At 41.1% G+C, this 14,311-nt stretch overlaps 2 protein-coding genes across 2 annotated transcripts; both read left to right on the top strand.

Moving 5' to 3' along the window:
• The first annotated feature begins 205 nt into the window (after positions 1 to 205).
• On the top strand, positions 206 to 3,445 carry LOC118095553 (vomeronasal type-2 receptor 26-like). The gene is made up of 3 exons (XM_060281267.1): positions 206 to 214; positions 296 to 422; positions 1,880 to 3,445. The coding sequence occupies exons 1-3, from the start codon at positions 206 to 208 to the stop codon at positions 2,785 to 2,787; spliced, it is 1,044 nt and encodes a 347-aa protein (XP_060137250.1). The 3' UTR covers positions 2,788 to 3,445.
• A 1,031-nt stretch (positions 3,446 to 4,476) lies between these two features.
• Positions 4,477 to 13,614, top strand: LOC118095552 (vomeronasal type-2 receptor 26-like). The gene is made up of 3 exons (XM_060281266.1): positions 4,477 to 4,727; positions 11,853 to 11,950; positions 12,682 to 13,614. The coding sequence occupies exons 1-3, from the start codon at positions 4,477 to 4,479 to the stop codon at positions 13,590 to 13,592; spliced, it is 1,260 nt and encodes a 419-aa protein (XP_060137249.1). The 3' UTR covers positions 13,593 to 13,614.
• Positions 13,615 to 14,311: the final 697 nt, after the last annotated feature.

Genomic DNA, 14,311 nt, shown 5'->3' with positions numbered 1-14,311 from the left:
GGGACAGCCCCATGGAGGCCATGCTTTCCAGGAAGTTCCGAGCGGCCCCTTGTAAGGTCATGTTGGCATGGATATTAAAATCCCCTAGGAACACCAAACTAGGTGTCTCCAGGAGAACATCCACCACAACCTGAAGCAGCTCGGGCAGGGAATCCTTGGTGCCTTGCCTTACTGCTTCTGATCTTAAGAACCTTTGTCTCATGACATGGGGCAGGTCAAATTAAGAAACCTGCCATTTTAAAGTCAGCTCGTCATTGGTCTACAATGTAAATCCATTCTTTCTGGATATTAATAGGACCTACCACAATCCACATGTGTTGAGAGTTGCCGTCCTGGACACAGTAGGATTTTGCGTCAGGGGAAACAGATTTGTTGCCACGATTGCTCTCAGTGCTCTGAAGGAACAGTTTCAAAACTAATGGGTAAGTAGAGATTCCACTGTTCCATGAGCCCAGAGGCCAGTAATATTAAATGGGCTCAAAGGGCTGATTTACACATGCATGTTCATCACTTACTGGTCACACCATTACACTATTTATTTGATGTGGATACAGATAATTTCATATCACTTCAGACGTTTCATAGAGTCTATGCACACATTGAGCTATTTGGACAGTGATCTGTGCTATAGATTTCTTTCTCTCTAGTCAATATGCAAGTGAAGACAGACAGAGACATTTATTTATTTATTTATTTTACTTATTTATTTACTTATTTATTTATTAAAATAACTAAACGTGCTTTCAAAAATAATAACTTCAACTCCAATTCAAAAACAGACTTGGATAAAGTCCTGATTTAAAAAGATTACTGGAACAGGAAGACATTCAATAGGGATTGAAAAGGTAACAGAGATGAGTCCTGGGGAGGGGATTACACTAAAGACCCGATTCCTACAAATTACAAAACAGATCTCCCAGTGAGATTATTATTATTATTATTATTTTGCATCAGGTTACCTTAAAGATGACCACTTGGCATATGTAGATTAGTGAAACTTCAGAGGCCCTGTGCACTTAATTAAGCCCTGTCATTCAGCCAGGACCCTGAGATCTAGCTCCAAGGGACTTCTGGTGGTTCCCTCACAGAGAGAAATGAGGTTACAGGGAACCAGACAGAGGGCCTTCTTGGTAGTCATGCCTGCCCTGTGGAATACCCTCCCATCAGATGTCAAGGAAATAAACAGCATTGTGTTGACCTAGTGGACTGAAAGGTCTGATACTTAGTGGACTGGAATTGTGGACTGGAATTCTTGAAAGATTCCTCTTCTGTTGTGGACTACTTCCTAGAAATAAGAAGAGAACATATGAATTATCAAATTTAACCACTCCAGTGTGCTTGAGAACATAAGGAGAGCTTGCTGGTTCTGTCCCATCTAGTCCAGTATTGTGTTTTCACAGTGGCCAACTAGATGGCTTTGGGAAGCATGCAAGCAGGACTTGAGTGCAGGAGTACTCTGCCCACCTGGTAATTTGTAGTTAGAGTCATACTATGCATATTTTACATGCTCCTTAATGGAATGTTCCGGAGAAATATTGAAGAAAAGCCTAATAAACAATTAGGATTTAATTTTATAGTCTCATTTAAATTTTCTATTTTGCATGAATGCTACAGCATACCAAATAACATTCTGGACAGAATGTGTGCTGTTCCTAATTATTAACACCAAATAAATTGAATAATTCAGTGCCACTGTCATCCCTGTATCAAAATAAAATCTAAATTAGGATTATCATGCCAGTTCTTCTATAATGAAATGAAGCATTCCATTCCTCTTTTTCTGGAGAAATAGATCCACAGGTGTATTGAGAAGTTGATGCCCTCTAGTTTTAAGGAGATTCATTTGCACTTTTACATTCTTGAGTCTTATAACTTTCAGATGCAGACCATTGCAACAAGTGCCCTGAGGACCAGCACCCAAACAAGAACCAGGACCACTGCATCCCTAAGCATATCATCTATTTATCATATGGAGAGACCTTGGGAATTATTATGGCTTCATTTGCTCTGTTCCTTTCTCTGATCACACTAGTGGTAATGTGGGTCTTCATTCGAAACCAGGAGACTCCCATCGTCAAGGCCAACAACTGGAACATCACCCGCACCCTCCTCATTTCCCTATTGCTTTGCTTTCTCTGCTCCTTCCTATTCATTGGAAAGCCTGGGAAGGTGACCTGCCTTCTCCGTCAAACCATATTTGGGATTGTCTTCTCCCTGGCTGTTTCTTGCGTGTTGGCAAAGACTATCACTGTGGTTCTGGCCTTCATGGCCACCAAGCCAGGAAACAGGATGAGGAAATGGGTGGGGAAGAGGCTGGCAGTGTCAGTCGTCATCCTCTGCACTCTTATTCAAACTGGCATCTGTGCACTGTGGTTGGCAACCTCTCCTCCCTTCCCAGAGTTTGACATGCATTCACAGACTGCCCAAATCATTGTGCAGTGCAATGAAGGATCAGGCCCCATGTTTTATACTGTCCTGGGCTACATGGGTCTTCTGGCCACCATCAGCTTCACTGTGGCTTTCTTGGCCCGGAAGCTGCCTGATACTTTCAATGAAGCCAAGCTCATCACCTTCAGCATGTTAGTGTTCTGCAGTGTTTGGATATCCTTTGTCCCCACCTACTTGAGCACCAAGGGGAAATACATGGTGGCTGTGGAGATCTTCTCCATTTTAGCCTCTAGTGTAGGTTTGCTGGGCTGCATCTTCTTCCCCAAATTGTACATTATTGTTCTGAGGCCTGAACTGAACAGTAGAGATCAGCTTGTAAGGAAAAAGAATCACATCTGAATTTCAAAAAGGTACAAGATAAGGATGTCCCTTATCTCCACTACTATTCAATCTGCTATTGGAAGTACTTGCAAGAAAGAAAAGGGAGGAAGATAAAACAATGGGCATACGGATAGGACAGAGAACATATAAACTTAAAGCCTTTGGGCAGGAATGGAATGCTGGGACTGGATAGGAGTTTGTGTGTATTAGAACCAGTCAGATATTTCTCCATGAAAAACAGTGGGAGGTTGTATGTACAGTATGTATGTATTATTGATTTATAACTAAAGATTTACATAGGCTCACAAAGTGAAGAGTAACACTTCTTGATATTTGGGAATATGCTATGCTTCTGTAATAGTTTATCAGGAATTTAAAAAGAGCAGCCAATGGAAAATGAAGTAAAGGAAAATAGAAAAATTAAGGTTAAAATGCTAAAACATGTTTAGTTTTTTGAAATGTGTGTAATATTGAGCATCAAATAAGGCTGGGAAGTGAAACATCAAGGTAGCAGGGGCAGGAAGTCAACTTTTAAATTTGTATTAAATTTGAATTAATTTCTTGTTAATTTTTTTTAAAAAAATGAAAAACAATTATTAGTTGGCAAAAAAAAAAGGTTTGCACTGTGATGTTATCTGGGTTGTGAGTGGGTTGTGTATGTGGTCATTCAGTGACAGTTTTTATGATTCCAAATGTGTGCATTGGCCCCAAGTTCAGGTGTTCCTATAATATGCCTTGAATTTGTGCAGTAGCTTTTTCATTAGCAGGGATTGGATATGAAATTGATAAATAAGTTTTTGCCTACTTTGTTGAGAGTTGAGTATATTGGAAAAGGAAATTATCTACCCTGCAATTATCAAAACCACTATCCTCATGTAATTGAGTTGGGATCCCATTGCTATAAGAAGAAGAAAAAACACAGACAATCCTGTCATGCTGCTCTCCATGTATAAAGATAATTTTTCAAACCATTTTTCATTCAAAGCTTTTCTGAATGGGTCTGTCAAACCTAACTTTGATTGGAATATTTAATGCAGTTTCTTAAAATCAGGTTTCCTGCTCGGGTTCCGAACATATGGTCATCATCATTTCCTTGCATAGCCGCATCATTTCTTATTTAAAGTCCAGTTGACATCCTTCAGACATTCTTCCAGCTGGCCGCTTTTTTCACCTTACAGACAGCACCTCCGTTACATCTTGTAAATAAGTAATCCATTTCATGTTTGTAGTCCATCACATACATTGCTGTCCCAGGCCTGGTGTGCTGGGAGAGTAAATTACTATCTTCCATTGTTCGGTTCTTTGCAGTGTTTATCTGGATGGTACAAGGTCACATTCTATTTCTTCCACTGTTTACTGACTAGCGTACGAGCGGCAGTCATAAATAAATCACAGAATGTATACAAACTGCCCCATTAGAATTCCACTCTGGAGTTCTTCCTTGGCACACAATTAGAAACAAGATTTTCCCTCAAATTCAGCCTCTTTGCCAGATCTGCTTGGCAGCAGTTCATTCTTTTTTCACTGCAACTCCATCAGCACTCCTAGTCCAGTCCAGGAATATTTTTCAGTAAATCCATTCAGCCTTGGGCAGGAGGGGAGGGCATAGCAAAACCTTGTTAAATGCCTTGTTGAAGGTTGGTTTAAACCCCTTGTACCATTATCAGGGAGGTCTTGGAGCTCCTCCGGTTCTGTGTATCTGTCACAATGTATGTGCCCAGCTGCGGGCAAGATTTAATGGTAGCCAGGTGGACGTCATTGCTGCTGCTCCTTTTGCTGCTGCAGCTGCCTCAAATTGTCAGCAAGAATGCCGGCAATGGATTGGGTCAGCAGACAAAGGTTCGTGATGACTATGGCATTCCAGAGAACATCTTCATCGGTGAATTTGTCTCTTTCTTCATTCACGAGTTTAATGAGATCACATATGAGACAACTCCAGATCCAGATATGAGAGCCTAGTAAGTAAACCTTTATAGCAAATGAGTCCATTGACTGAATTAAAATAACAGTTCAGTAGCTTAGTGTGAATATAACAAAGTGATTCATTGTTTCAGGTTTTAAAAGATACTGCTATGCCTGCGGCAAAATTTTAAGAAATGGGAATTGCAACAAGACCAATGAATTTAAGTCCTTGAAGTTCTGTCCCCTATGAATGAAAATCATGTTTGGGAATATTGAAACCATTCATACATTTTCCCCCATTCTGCAAAATGTATGATGTGTAATAGGTTTTAGTTATTTGCTTAGTTATTTAGTTATTTGCTTAGTTATTTAGTTATTTTAGTTATTTAGTTATTTGGTTTTAGTTATTTTTATCCTGTTTTTCTTTCAGAAGTAATTGCGTTGCAAACTAAGTTATGGTAATACGAACGACCTACGATGATGACTTATACTGTACCTAGTGAGGTTATCACTAGGTTATCCCTAAGAAAAACAACTACCAGACTTCTAGAGGACATCTGAAGGCAGCCCTGTTTAGGGAAGCTTTTAATTTTTAAGAAATTAGTGTATTTTAATATTTCTGTTGGAAGCCGCCCAGAGTGGCTGGGGAAACCCAGCCAGATGGGCAGGGTATAAATAAATTATTATTATTATTATTATTATTATTATTATTATTAGCAAATCTAGTTGCTGATTGTCAACACTGATTGGCAGTGTGTGTCCAAGGTTTCAGAGAGGGGGTATTCCCAGCTCCTCCTGGAGATGCCAGGAATTAAAGGTGGGACCTTCTGCATGCAAACCAGGGGCTCTGCCATGGAGCTACAGCCACTCCCCAACAGCCAGTGCAATTTATCAATTTTGACTTAATAACTGATTACTTTTGAAGCCACCCTTTCCACAGTACAACCCAGCAGACTTGCTGCAACATCACAAGGCTTCCAATTACATTTCTCATTCATCAAATAATGGTGATTGTGCATGAGATAAAGTCTCTTGAAAATGGCATAATTTTTAAATGCATCTGGTACCAAAGTTTCTACCTTGATGCAGAAGCTGAGTCTTCCACACTTACATTTAAACAGCACAGATGCTACATCACAGGGCTTTGAAATGAAATTCCTTCATTAGGTAAATTCCTACTAATCTTAACTTCCTTAAAAATAATCCACAGCTTTCAGTGTGTTTCAGTTCAAAAGGTTCAGCTTGGAGAAACAAATACAGATAATGAAAAATGTTACAGTGTAAAAAAAAAAGGTGGACACTTTCATGGGATAGTTTCATAGTAACTCTTCCATTTGATTTGAGAGGTTTTCATTGTAGAGAGGATTCATCAGTCAGGCAAGACCACACCTGTAATATCAAGCAGCGTCTCCACCCCCATCGTTCAGCCCAGACACACTCCGAGGGCCTTCTGGAGGTTCCCTCACTGCGAGAAGTGAGGTTACAGGGAACCAGGCAGAGGGCCTTCTTGGTAGTGACACCTGCCCTGCAGAATGCCCTCCCATCAGATGTCAAAGAAATGAACAACTATCTAACTTTTAGAAGACATCTGAAGGCAGCCCTGTTTAGGGAAGTTTTTAATGTTTGATGTTTTATCGTATTTTTAATATTTTGTTGGAAGCCGCCCAGAGTGGCTGGGGAAACCCAGCCAGATGGGTGGAGTATAAGTATTGTTGTTGTTGTTGTTGTTGTTGTTGTTGTTGTTGTTGTTGTTTTATTTACTGGCTTACTATTCTACTTAGTAAAAGAGCTATGGAGAAGGACAGCTAAAAATGATTTACCAGTCCTTTTGTAATGGCAGAAAGCAGAGAAAGGTTTGTGTGTCTTTCCCCATCCACTCATTTATTATTAGAGAGGAGGGAAAATGCTTAGGAAGAGAGCACTACCTCAAAGCAGAATACTTCCATTTCACGCAAACACAGCTAATGAATCACTGTCTTCAAATAAAACACATGAAATCTGAAAAAGAAACAAAATGAGGGGATAATATTTAAAAGGCTGAAGATATGTGAAACTTAAGCAGGTAATACCTGCTAGTTCAAAAACAGCATCTACTAGAGAATTTAGCCGATTGTATGTATTTTAAATTAATGGATATGTGATATTCCTGAGTCTACATTGAAATGTCATTGCAGCATACTGCCAAATCACTACCACCAAGCCCTCGTCTATGCATTTGTCACGAATGAGATCAACAGGAATGCCCACCTCTTACCTAACACAACAATGTCTTCCATCATTGCTCAAAGTGCTCGCAATCAAATGGGATCATGTTCTGAGACTATGGATGTTCTATTCAAAAGACAAGGGAGTCCCCTGAACTATATCTGTGGCAATGCATACAATCTAATGGCCATCATAGGTGGGCTCACCTCTCATAACTCCAGGCAGATGCCCCATATCTTAAATGTCTACAAGATGCCACAGGTGTGTCTGTCTGTATGCAACCTACTAGGGGGATTAGTGGAGAAGATATATTTTTCTTGCTATTCATATCCTTCCCATGCTCATAATTGGAGTGGCCAAAAGACTCTGCTTAATAGCTTTGCACAGCTCCTGTTCAACTCTGGCTAATTACAGGGAAGCATATCATTGCATAGGAAGATGTATCCTTTGCAGTCCGGATATTGTGCAAATCCAGAAGGACTCACCATTAATCCATGTGAATGAACAGGAAGCAGTTACACTTTTACAGCAGAAACCTGTTTGAGCGGTTTGGCCAGCATAATCTCTTTTTTTACCAGTTACTTTTTTATTGAATTTCACAATTTTTAAAACAAATTAATCTCAAATTTAATACACATTTAAAAGCTGACTTCCCACCCTTCTTCATTGCTGCTTTTATTCCCAACCTTCTGTGATGCTTTATTCAGAATGTGTGGCAAAATAGTCAAATTTTTGTTTCTACAATTTGTATACTACCGGTATTTGTACACTGCTTAATCACTGTAAGTGATGTGCAGGAGACTCAATACCAGGCATCCTCAAACTTCGGCCCTCCAGATGTTTTGGACTACAATTCCCATCATCCCTGACCACTGGTCCTCTTAGCTAGGGATCATGGGAGTTGTAGGCCAAAACATCTGGAGGGCCGCAGTTTGGGGGTGCCTGCTCAATACCATGGAAATAAAAATATATGAAAACTAATCACACGCCAACCAAATCATGGCAAGCCTTCAAGGTGGAGAAGTAGCTTCCTGCCCATCTTCCAGTCTTCAGTACCAGATTTCATTTGCCTAAATTATTCTTTTTAAACTGTATGTGGTTCTATATATATGAGCTCAATCTTTTATCTTTCTTGACTATTGAAACAAATAATTTAAATGGATGAATAATCAGAGTTTGCTACTGAGTCTAAAAAAATATTATTGTCATTCTTCCTAGCTCAGTTATGGCTCATTTGACCCTGCCCTGAATGACAAAACACAGTTTCCTTTTGTCTATCAGATAATCCCTAGTGAAATTCCTCAGTATGTTGGGATTATTCAACTGCTTCATCATTTTGGATGGACCTGGATTGGTCTTATTGTTTCAGATGACGATAGTGGAGAATTGTTTTTGAGGATTCTCTTGCCTTCCCTGCTGCAGAACAACATTTGTATTGCTCTTAAGGAAATAATTCCAACACTGAAGGAGAGCAGTAGAATTACAATGCAAATTAAGAAGACAATGGAAAGCATAACATCTAGTCTTTCATCAAGCAAAACCAATGTGATTCTTGTTCACGGGAATTCACGGTCTATGGAGGTCTTACGGATGGTTCTGTCATTACAAGAAAATTTTGAAATGAAACCAATAGAGCGGGTTTGGATCATTACAGCTCAGTGGGATTTTGCATCTGTACCCGTTATTGATATGTTCACACCAAAATCTTTTAATGGCACATTGTCCATCACACTCCATGCTACTAATGTGGCAGAATATGAGCAGTTCCTTAAGACTTTAAATCCTAATCAAATGATGCTTTATTTCATCCATTGGTTCTGGTCCACTGCATTCAGCTGCTCATTTCCCCCTTACAACATTTATCGAATAAATGCAAGAAATTGTACTGGGGAAGAGAAGCTGTGGAGCCTCCCTGGAGCTGTGTTTGAAATGGGAATGTCTGGTCAGAGCTACAGTATTTACAATGCTGTCTATGCTGTAGCACATGCTCTCCATGCCATGTTTTCATCAAGATCTAAGCATAAGACAACAGGAGACGGAGCCACATGGAACCTTTCAAATGTTTACCCATGGCAGGTAGGATTCTCATGCCTCTCGTGTCTCATCTAGTCCAACATCCAGTTCTCCCAGTGGCCAACCAGTTGCCTATGGGAAGCCCACAAGCAGAAGGAGTTCATTAGCACTCTCCCCCACTTCAGCTGGTACTGCTGCCTCAAACACTGGAAGGGTGTATTCACAGGGGTGTGTTCACCCTAAATTACTGGGACAATTGGGAGTGGATTGGAAAAGTTTGTCATATTCTTTATTCATGTTGCATTGGGACACGGGTGGTGCTGTGGTCTACCACTGAGCCTCTTGGGCTTGCTGATCAGATTCGTGCGACAGGTTGAGCTCCCGTTGCTTTGTCCCAGCTCCTGCCAACCTAGCAGTTTGAAAGCAAACCAGCGCAGGTATGGGAGGAACAAGACCCTTTTTTAAAAAAATGCTATGAACCCCTCCATCGTAGCCTCAAGTTGTATATATGTGTAAATAAACCACATATCATAAAGACACCACAGTTTCTACTGTGCCTCATTCCCAAAGGAAAGATGAACCCTTGGTAAGTGCTTGGAACCCCTGGAATCTCACACCGCTCAGAGATTGGATGTGGGTGCAATAATATGTATTTTTCTTTTTTATCCTTCAGGTTTACACAAAATTTGAAGGAAAAAAAATATGCACAAGCAAATGTGCCACACTGTGTGCTTTTGAACTTCTTGGGCAGGAAAATGTTTGATACACAAGGCAACGCCTCTTATGCTTCTGCTGCTCGAGGTGGATGTCTCACCCTGTCTCATGGGTGGGCTGGCTCTGGGGACTGTTCAGTGTTGGGCAGTGTGAGTGCATGTGGCATTTACTAAAGAGTGGGGTGTGTAAGGGGTTGCAGTGTACCGGGGTCCCCCGCTGCAAAAAAATGGGATGAATATGATTGATGAGTCCTCTATCAATTGTACCACACAGTGATATTCACAACTAAATGAATTAACATTCCAGATACCATCTAGCAGGTGGCTGCACTTTGTAAACGTTGCGCTCTTGTAAGAATCATTGGCTTCATATTTCCGTTCAGCCACGAATTACACTATTTTGCCAGTGTTTTCTAGTTCAGTGCATGAAACCATAACTCTGTCAAATTACATCTTCCTGTCAAATATGCAAGGTGGTAAGCATTTTGTTATCTATAACCTGCATCCATCATACATGAGTAAGAACGAATATGATCTTAGCGTGGCAAAAAGACAAGACAGAGAATTCCAGAGGAACCATAATAACCCTTTCCCAACACTGGCCTGAGTTTATGTTATTTTCTCACCCAATCTAGCTACACTACTTTCTGAAACAGATCCGCTTCAACAACACTGCTGGGGAAGAAATATTTTTCAACGAACATGGAAAATTAGTAACCGGATATGATATCATCAACACAGTCATATTCCCCAATCAGTCCATCCACAGAATCCGTGTTGGAAGGATTAACCAACAGGCTTCTGAAGGGAAACAATTCTCTGTCAATGAAAGTGCTGTTGTGTGGAACCAGAGGTTTAAGCAGGTGGGAATCACTAGTATCTTCCAGAACTATTGCTTTATGGATGGCCCCCAAACCAAGTTCTGCCTAGTCTTGGCTACACATAGGAGTAGGGTAAACCCATGGCCAGCCCAATACATTTTGGTATCTGAAGCAAGCCACGAAATCCACACACACACCCCACACACATACACAGCCAGGGAAGAAGGGCTGAGTGAAGATCTACACCAGGATCAAGGGTGGGAGGAGGCCAGCAACACCTTCTGTTTGCCAAGAAGCCATTGAGGAGGCAGCATTGTGTCAGGGTGGGGGTAGACCCAGCCTCCAAGGAGCACACCATAGGCATCATTGTCACCATGGTAGTAGCAGCAGCAGCAGCAGCAATAGGTAAAGCATTGCTAGGAGCTGAATCTGCTGCCCCTATGCAACCTGCCACCTGAGGACGTCACCTCACCTTGCCTCCTCATAGGTGGGCTGGCCTCAGGTAAACCCTGTCCTGCCCCAGTCCTATGCATATATTTTAGGTGGGATTTGCATAACAACCAAAAATAAATAAATAAATTATACCCCGCCCATTTGGCTGGATTTCCCCAGCCACCTTGGGCGGCTCCCAACAGATTAAAAACAGAATAAAACATCAAACATTAAAAACTTCCCTAAACAGTGCTGTCTTCAGATGTCTTCTAAAAGTCAGATAGTTGTCTATTTCCTTGACATCTGATGGGAGGGCATTCCACAGAAGGCCCTCTGCCTGGTTCCCTTTAACCTCGCTTCTTGCAGTGAGGGAACCACCAGAAGGCCCTCGGAACTGGACCTCAGTGTCCGGGCTGAATGGTGGGGGTGGAGATGCTCCTTCAGGTATACAGGACAGAGGCTGTTTAGGGCTTTAAAAGTCAGCACCAACACTTTGAATTGTGATGCAAGACCTTTGGATCTTGAGTATACTAAAGCCACCCAAGATTAGAAACACTGGGGAAGGCAGCAGTGTTTTTTAAAAATGTTTTTTAATTAGAGAACTACCAGTCCCTGACACCCGGGGGTGGGATGTGAAGTTATTGCCAACCCACTGATCAGTGCTGACTTCAGACTGTTTTCAAGCAGTGATTTGGAGTTTCTAAGTGGAAACAATCTCAGTTAAAATTACATTCGTAAGGTGACAAATTCAAGAACTATTTGCTCTCAATTGTCCCTTTGCAGCTATGTCTTTATCTACCCCACACTTGACATTTATCTACCCCATACCTGGTGGGTATATATGATACGTATATATGATAGCAGTCCAAATCAGGACCCCTGCAAGGTCTAGCTAGGATTGTGGGTTAAAGGTGTCATATCACTGGTCTGCATCCTAAATTCTTTAATTCTGGGTGTTACGGTAATAGATCCTTCCTAAATCTTCATGTGTTGAGAGCTGCCACCCTGGACAAAAAAGGATCGTGAAACAGGGGGAACAGATTTGCTGCTATGACTGTCCCCAGTGCTCTGAGGGAATGATTTCAAATCTGACAGGTAAGTAGAGACTGAATGAGTTTGGAATTATAATGCAGATATCAGTAAAAGGATCTTTCTCAAAAGGGCTTGGGGACAGGTTACTTGAAAGATCACATCCATTCATATGTATCTCCCTGAACCTCCAGATCGTCTTCAAAGGCCCTGCTCTGCCAAATTAGTAAAGGTGAGCAAGCATCAAAGAGAGGGACTTTTCAAGTAGTGGCAGGCTGGCAAGACAACAACTTCCCAAGGGCGGCTTTAATATCACCCAAGGATATTAAATTACTTGGGCTACCTGGAACTTTTTGAAAAATAATAAAAATTGTTTAAAATTTTGGGGACTGTTGGAAGTTATTTTTGATATATTTATGTGGATCTTCTTTATATTGCTACTGCTTTTTTCCCTTTTGGATTTCAATTGTGTGTCTTTTTGTTGTGGGGGATGCAATAAGCCTAAATTTTAAATGGATCAATACAATGTTGTATCCCCTTTTAAGCATCCAAAATTTGATTAATGGTACAACATGTTAAATCAGTATTAAAGGGGGATTAAACATCCAGTGGCATCATCATCCATCTGTTTACAGCAAAGTTCTGCTTTATGGTTGTCATATATTTTTTCATTTCAAAATCTCTCCAATAGAAATATGTTCACAGACATATTTCATGCAAATATATTAAGTGATAAATGCCATATAAGTTGAGAGGGTGCATAAACATTTTAAATTATTAAAACTCAATTTTTTCAGATGCAGATCATTGTGAAAAGTGCTCTGATGATCAGCATCCTAACAAGAACCAGGATCAGTGCATGCCTAAGCATATAATCTACCTATCACACGGAGAACCCTTGGGAATAATTCTAGTTTCATCAGCTGTTTTCCTTTCCCTGATCACCGTTGTGATAATGTGGATCTTCATTCAACACCAGGAGACTCCCATCATCAAGGCCAACAACTGGAACATCACCTGCACCCTCCTCATTTCCCTATTGCTTTGCTTTCTCTGCTCCCTCTTATTCATTGGGGAGCCTGCAAAGGTGACCTGCCTTCTCCGTCAAACCATATTTGGGATTGTCTTTTCCCTGGCTGTTTCTTGCGTGTTGGCAAAAACCATCACTGTGGTTCTGGCCTTCATGGCCACCAAGCCAGGAAACAGGATGAGGAAATGGATGGGGAAGAGACTGGCAGTGTCAGTCGTCATCTTCTGCACTCTTCTTCAAACTGGCATCTGTGCACTGTGGTTGGCAACCTCTCCTCCCTTCCCAGAGTTTGACATGCATTCACAGACTACCCAAATCATTGTGCAATGCAATGAAGGGTCAGCCGCCATGTTTTATACTGTCCTGGGCTACATGGGTCTTCTGGCCATCATCAGCTTCACTGTGGCTTTCTTAGCCAGGAAGTTGCCTGATACTTTCAATGAAGCCAAGCTCATCACCTTCAGCATGCTGGTCTTTTGCAGTGTTTGGGTGTCCTTTGTCCCCACCTACTTGAGCACCAAGGGGAAATATATGGTGGCTGTGGAGATCTTCTCCATCTTGGCCTCTAGTGTAGGATTGCTGGGTTGCATATTCCTCCCGAAGCTCTATATTATTGTGCTGAGGCCAGAGCTGAACACCAAGGATCAGCTTGTAAGAAGAATTGTGGTATCTGAGTGACTTTATTCTTTCTTTTTGTCACTACTTTCCAATCTTCTTTCCTACATTGTATTCTCTCTTTTTTTTAATGATGACAATACCTTGACAAAGAAACTCAGTAATTAGCAATAATTTTGTGCAGTGTCACATGTGCTTGTTTACCACTCACCCACCATGTGCCCACACTTTTCCTTGCCATTTCAGGTCCAGATTCATAGGGGAGGGTTTCCGTGTCTGCACAAAAGAAAGTCATATTGATGTCAATCAAACTTACATAAGGCATAGGACCGAAGTTACAAAATAAAGAATGCATAATATTTCAAAAGCTTTATTCTTTATATATTGAAATTTGTGGTTTGCTTCTCCAATAATCAGTACATTTCAAATAAAATTATTACAGGTCTGCCTCCTTTCTTCTGTGGATATATAATTAGTAATATGCATAGTGGGTTCAGTCAGACGTATGATTTCTAAATGCTAGAGAACAGAGAACTCCTTGTACATCAGATGATGCTTGTTTGTGTGGCAATGTCCCTCCCTCCCCGGAAATAATGCACACGACACAAAGAAGTAAGTTTAAGTGGGTGAAAAGGCCACAACTTTATTGGTTAAGGATGTGGAGCGGTATTGGCTTAGGCATTGGACCCTAACCGACTATATCCGACTGCAACCCGTGTGTTACAGTCTGGGAGAAATTAACCACCAGAAAGGAGCCCAGTGATATGTATCTACTGAGACAC

Source organism: Zootoca vivipara, chromosome 13 (genome assembly GCF_963506605.1).
Source record: "Zootoca vivipara chromosome 13, rZooViv1.1, whole genome shotgun sequence".
Taxonomy (NCBI): domain Eukaryota; kingdom Metazoa; phylum Chordata; class Lepidosauria; order Squamata; family Lacertidae; genus Zootoca; species Zootoca vivipara.
This window is presented reverse-complemented; position numbering and strand designations above follow the sequence as displayed.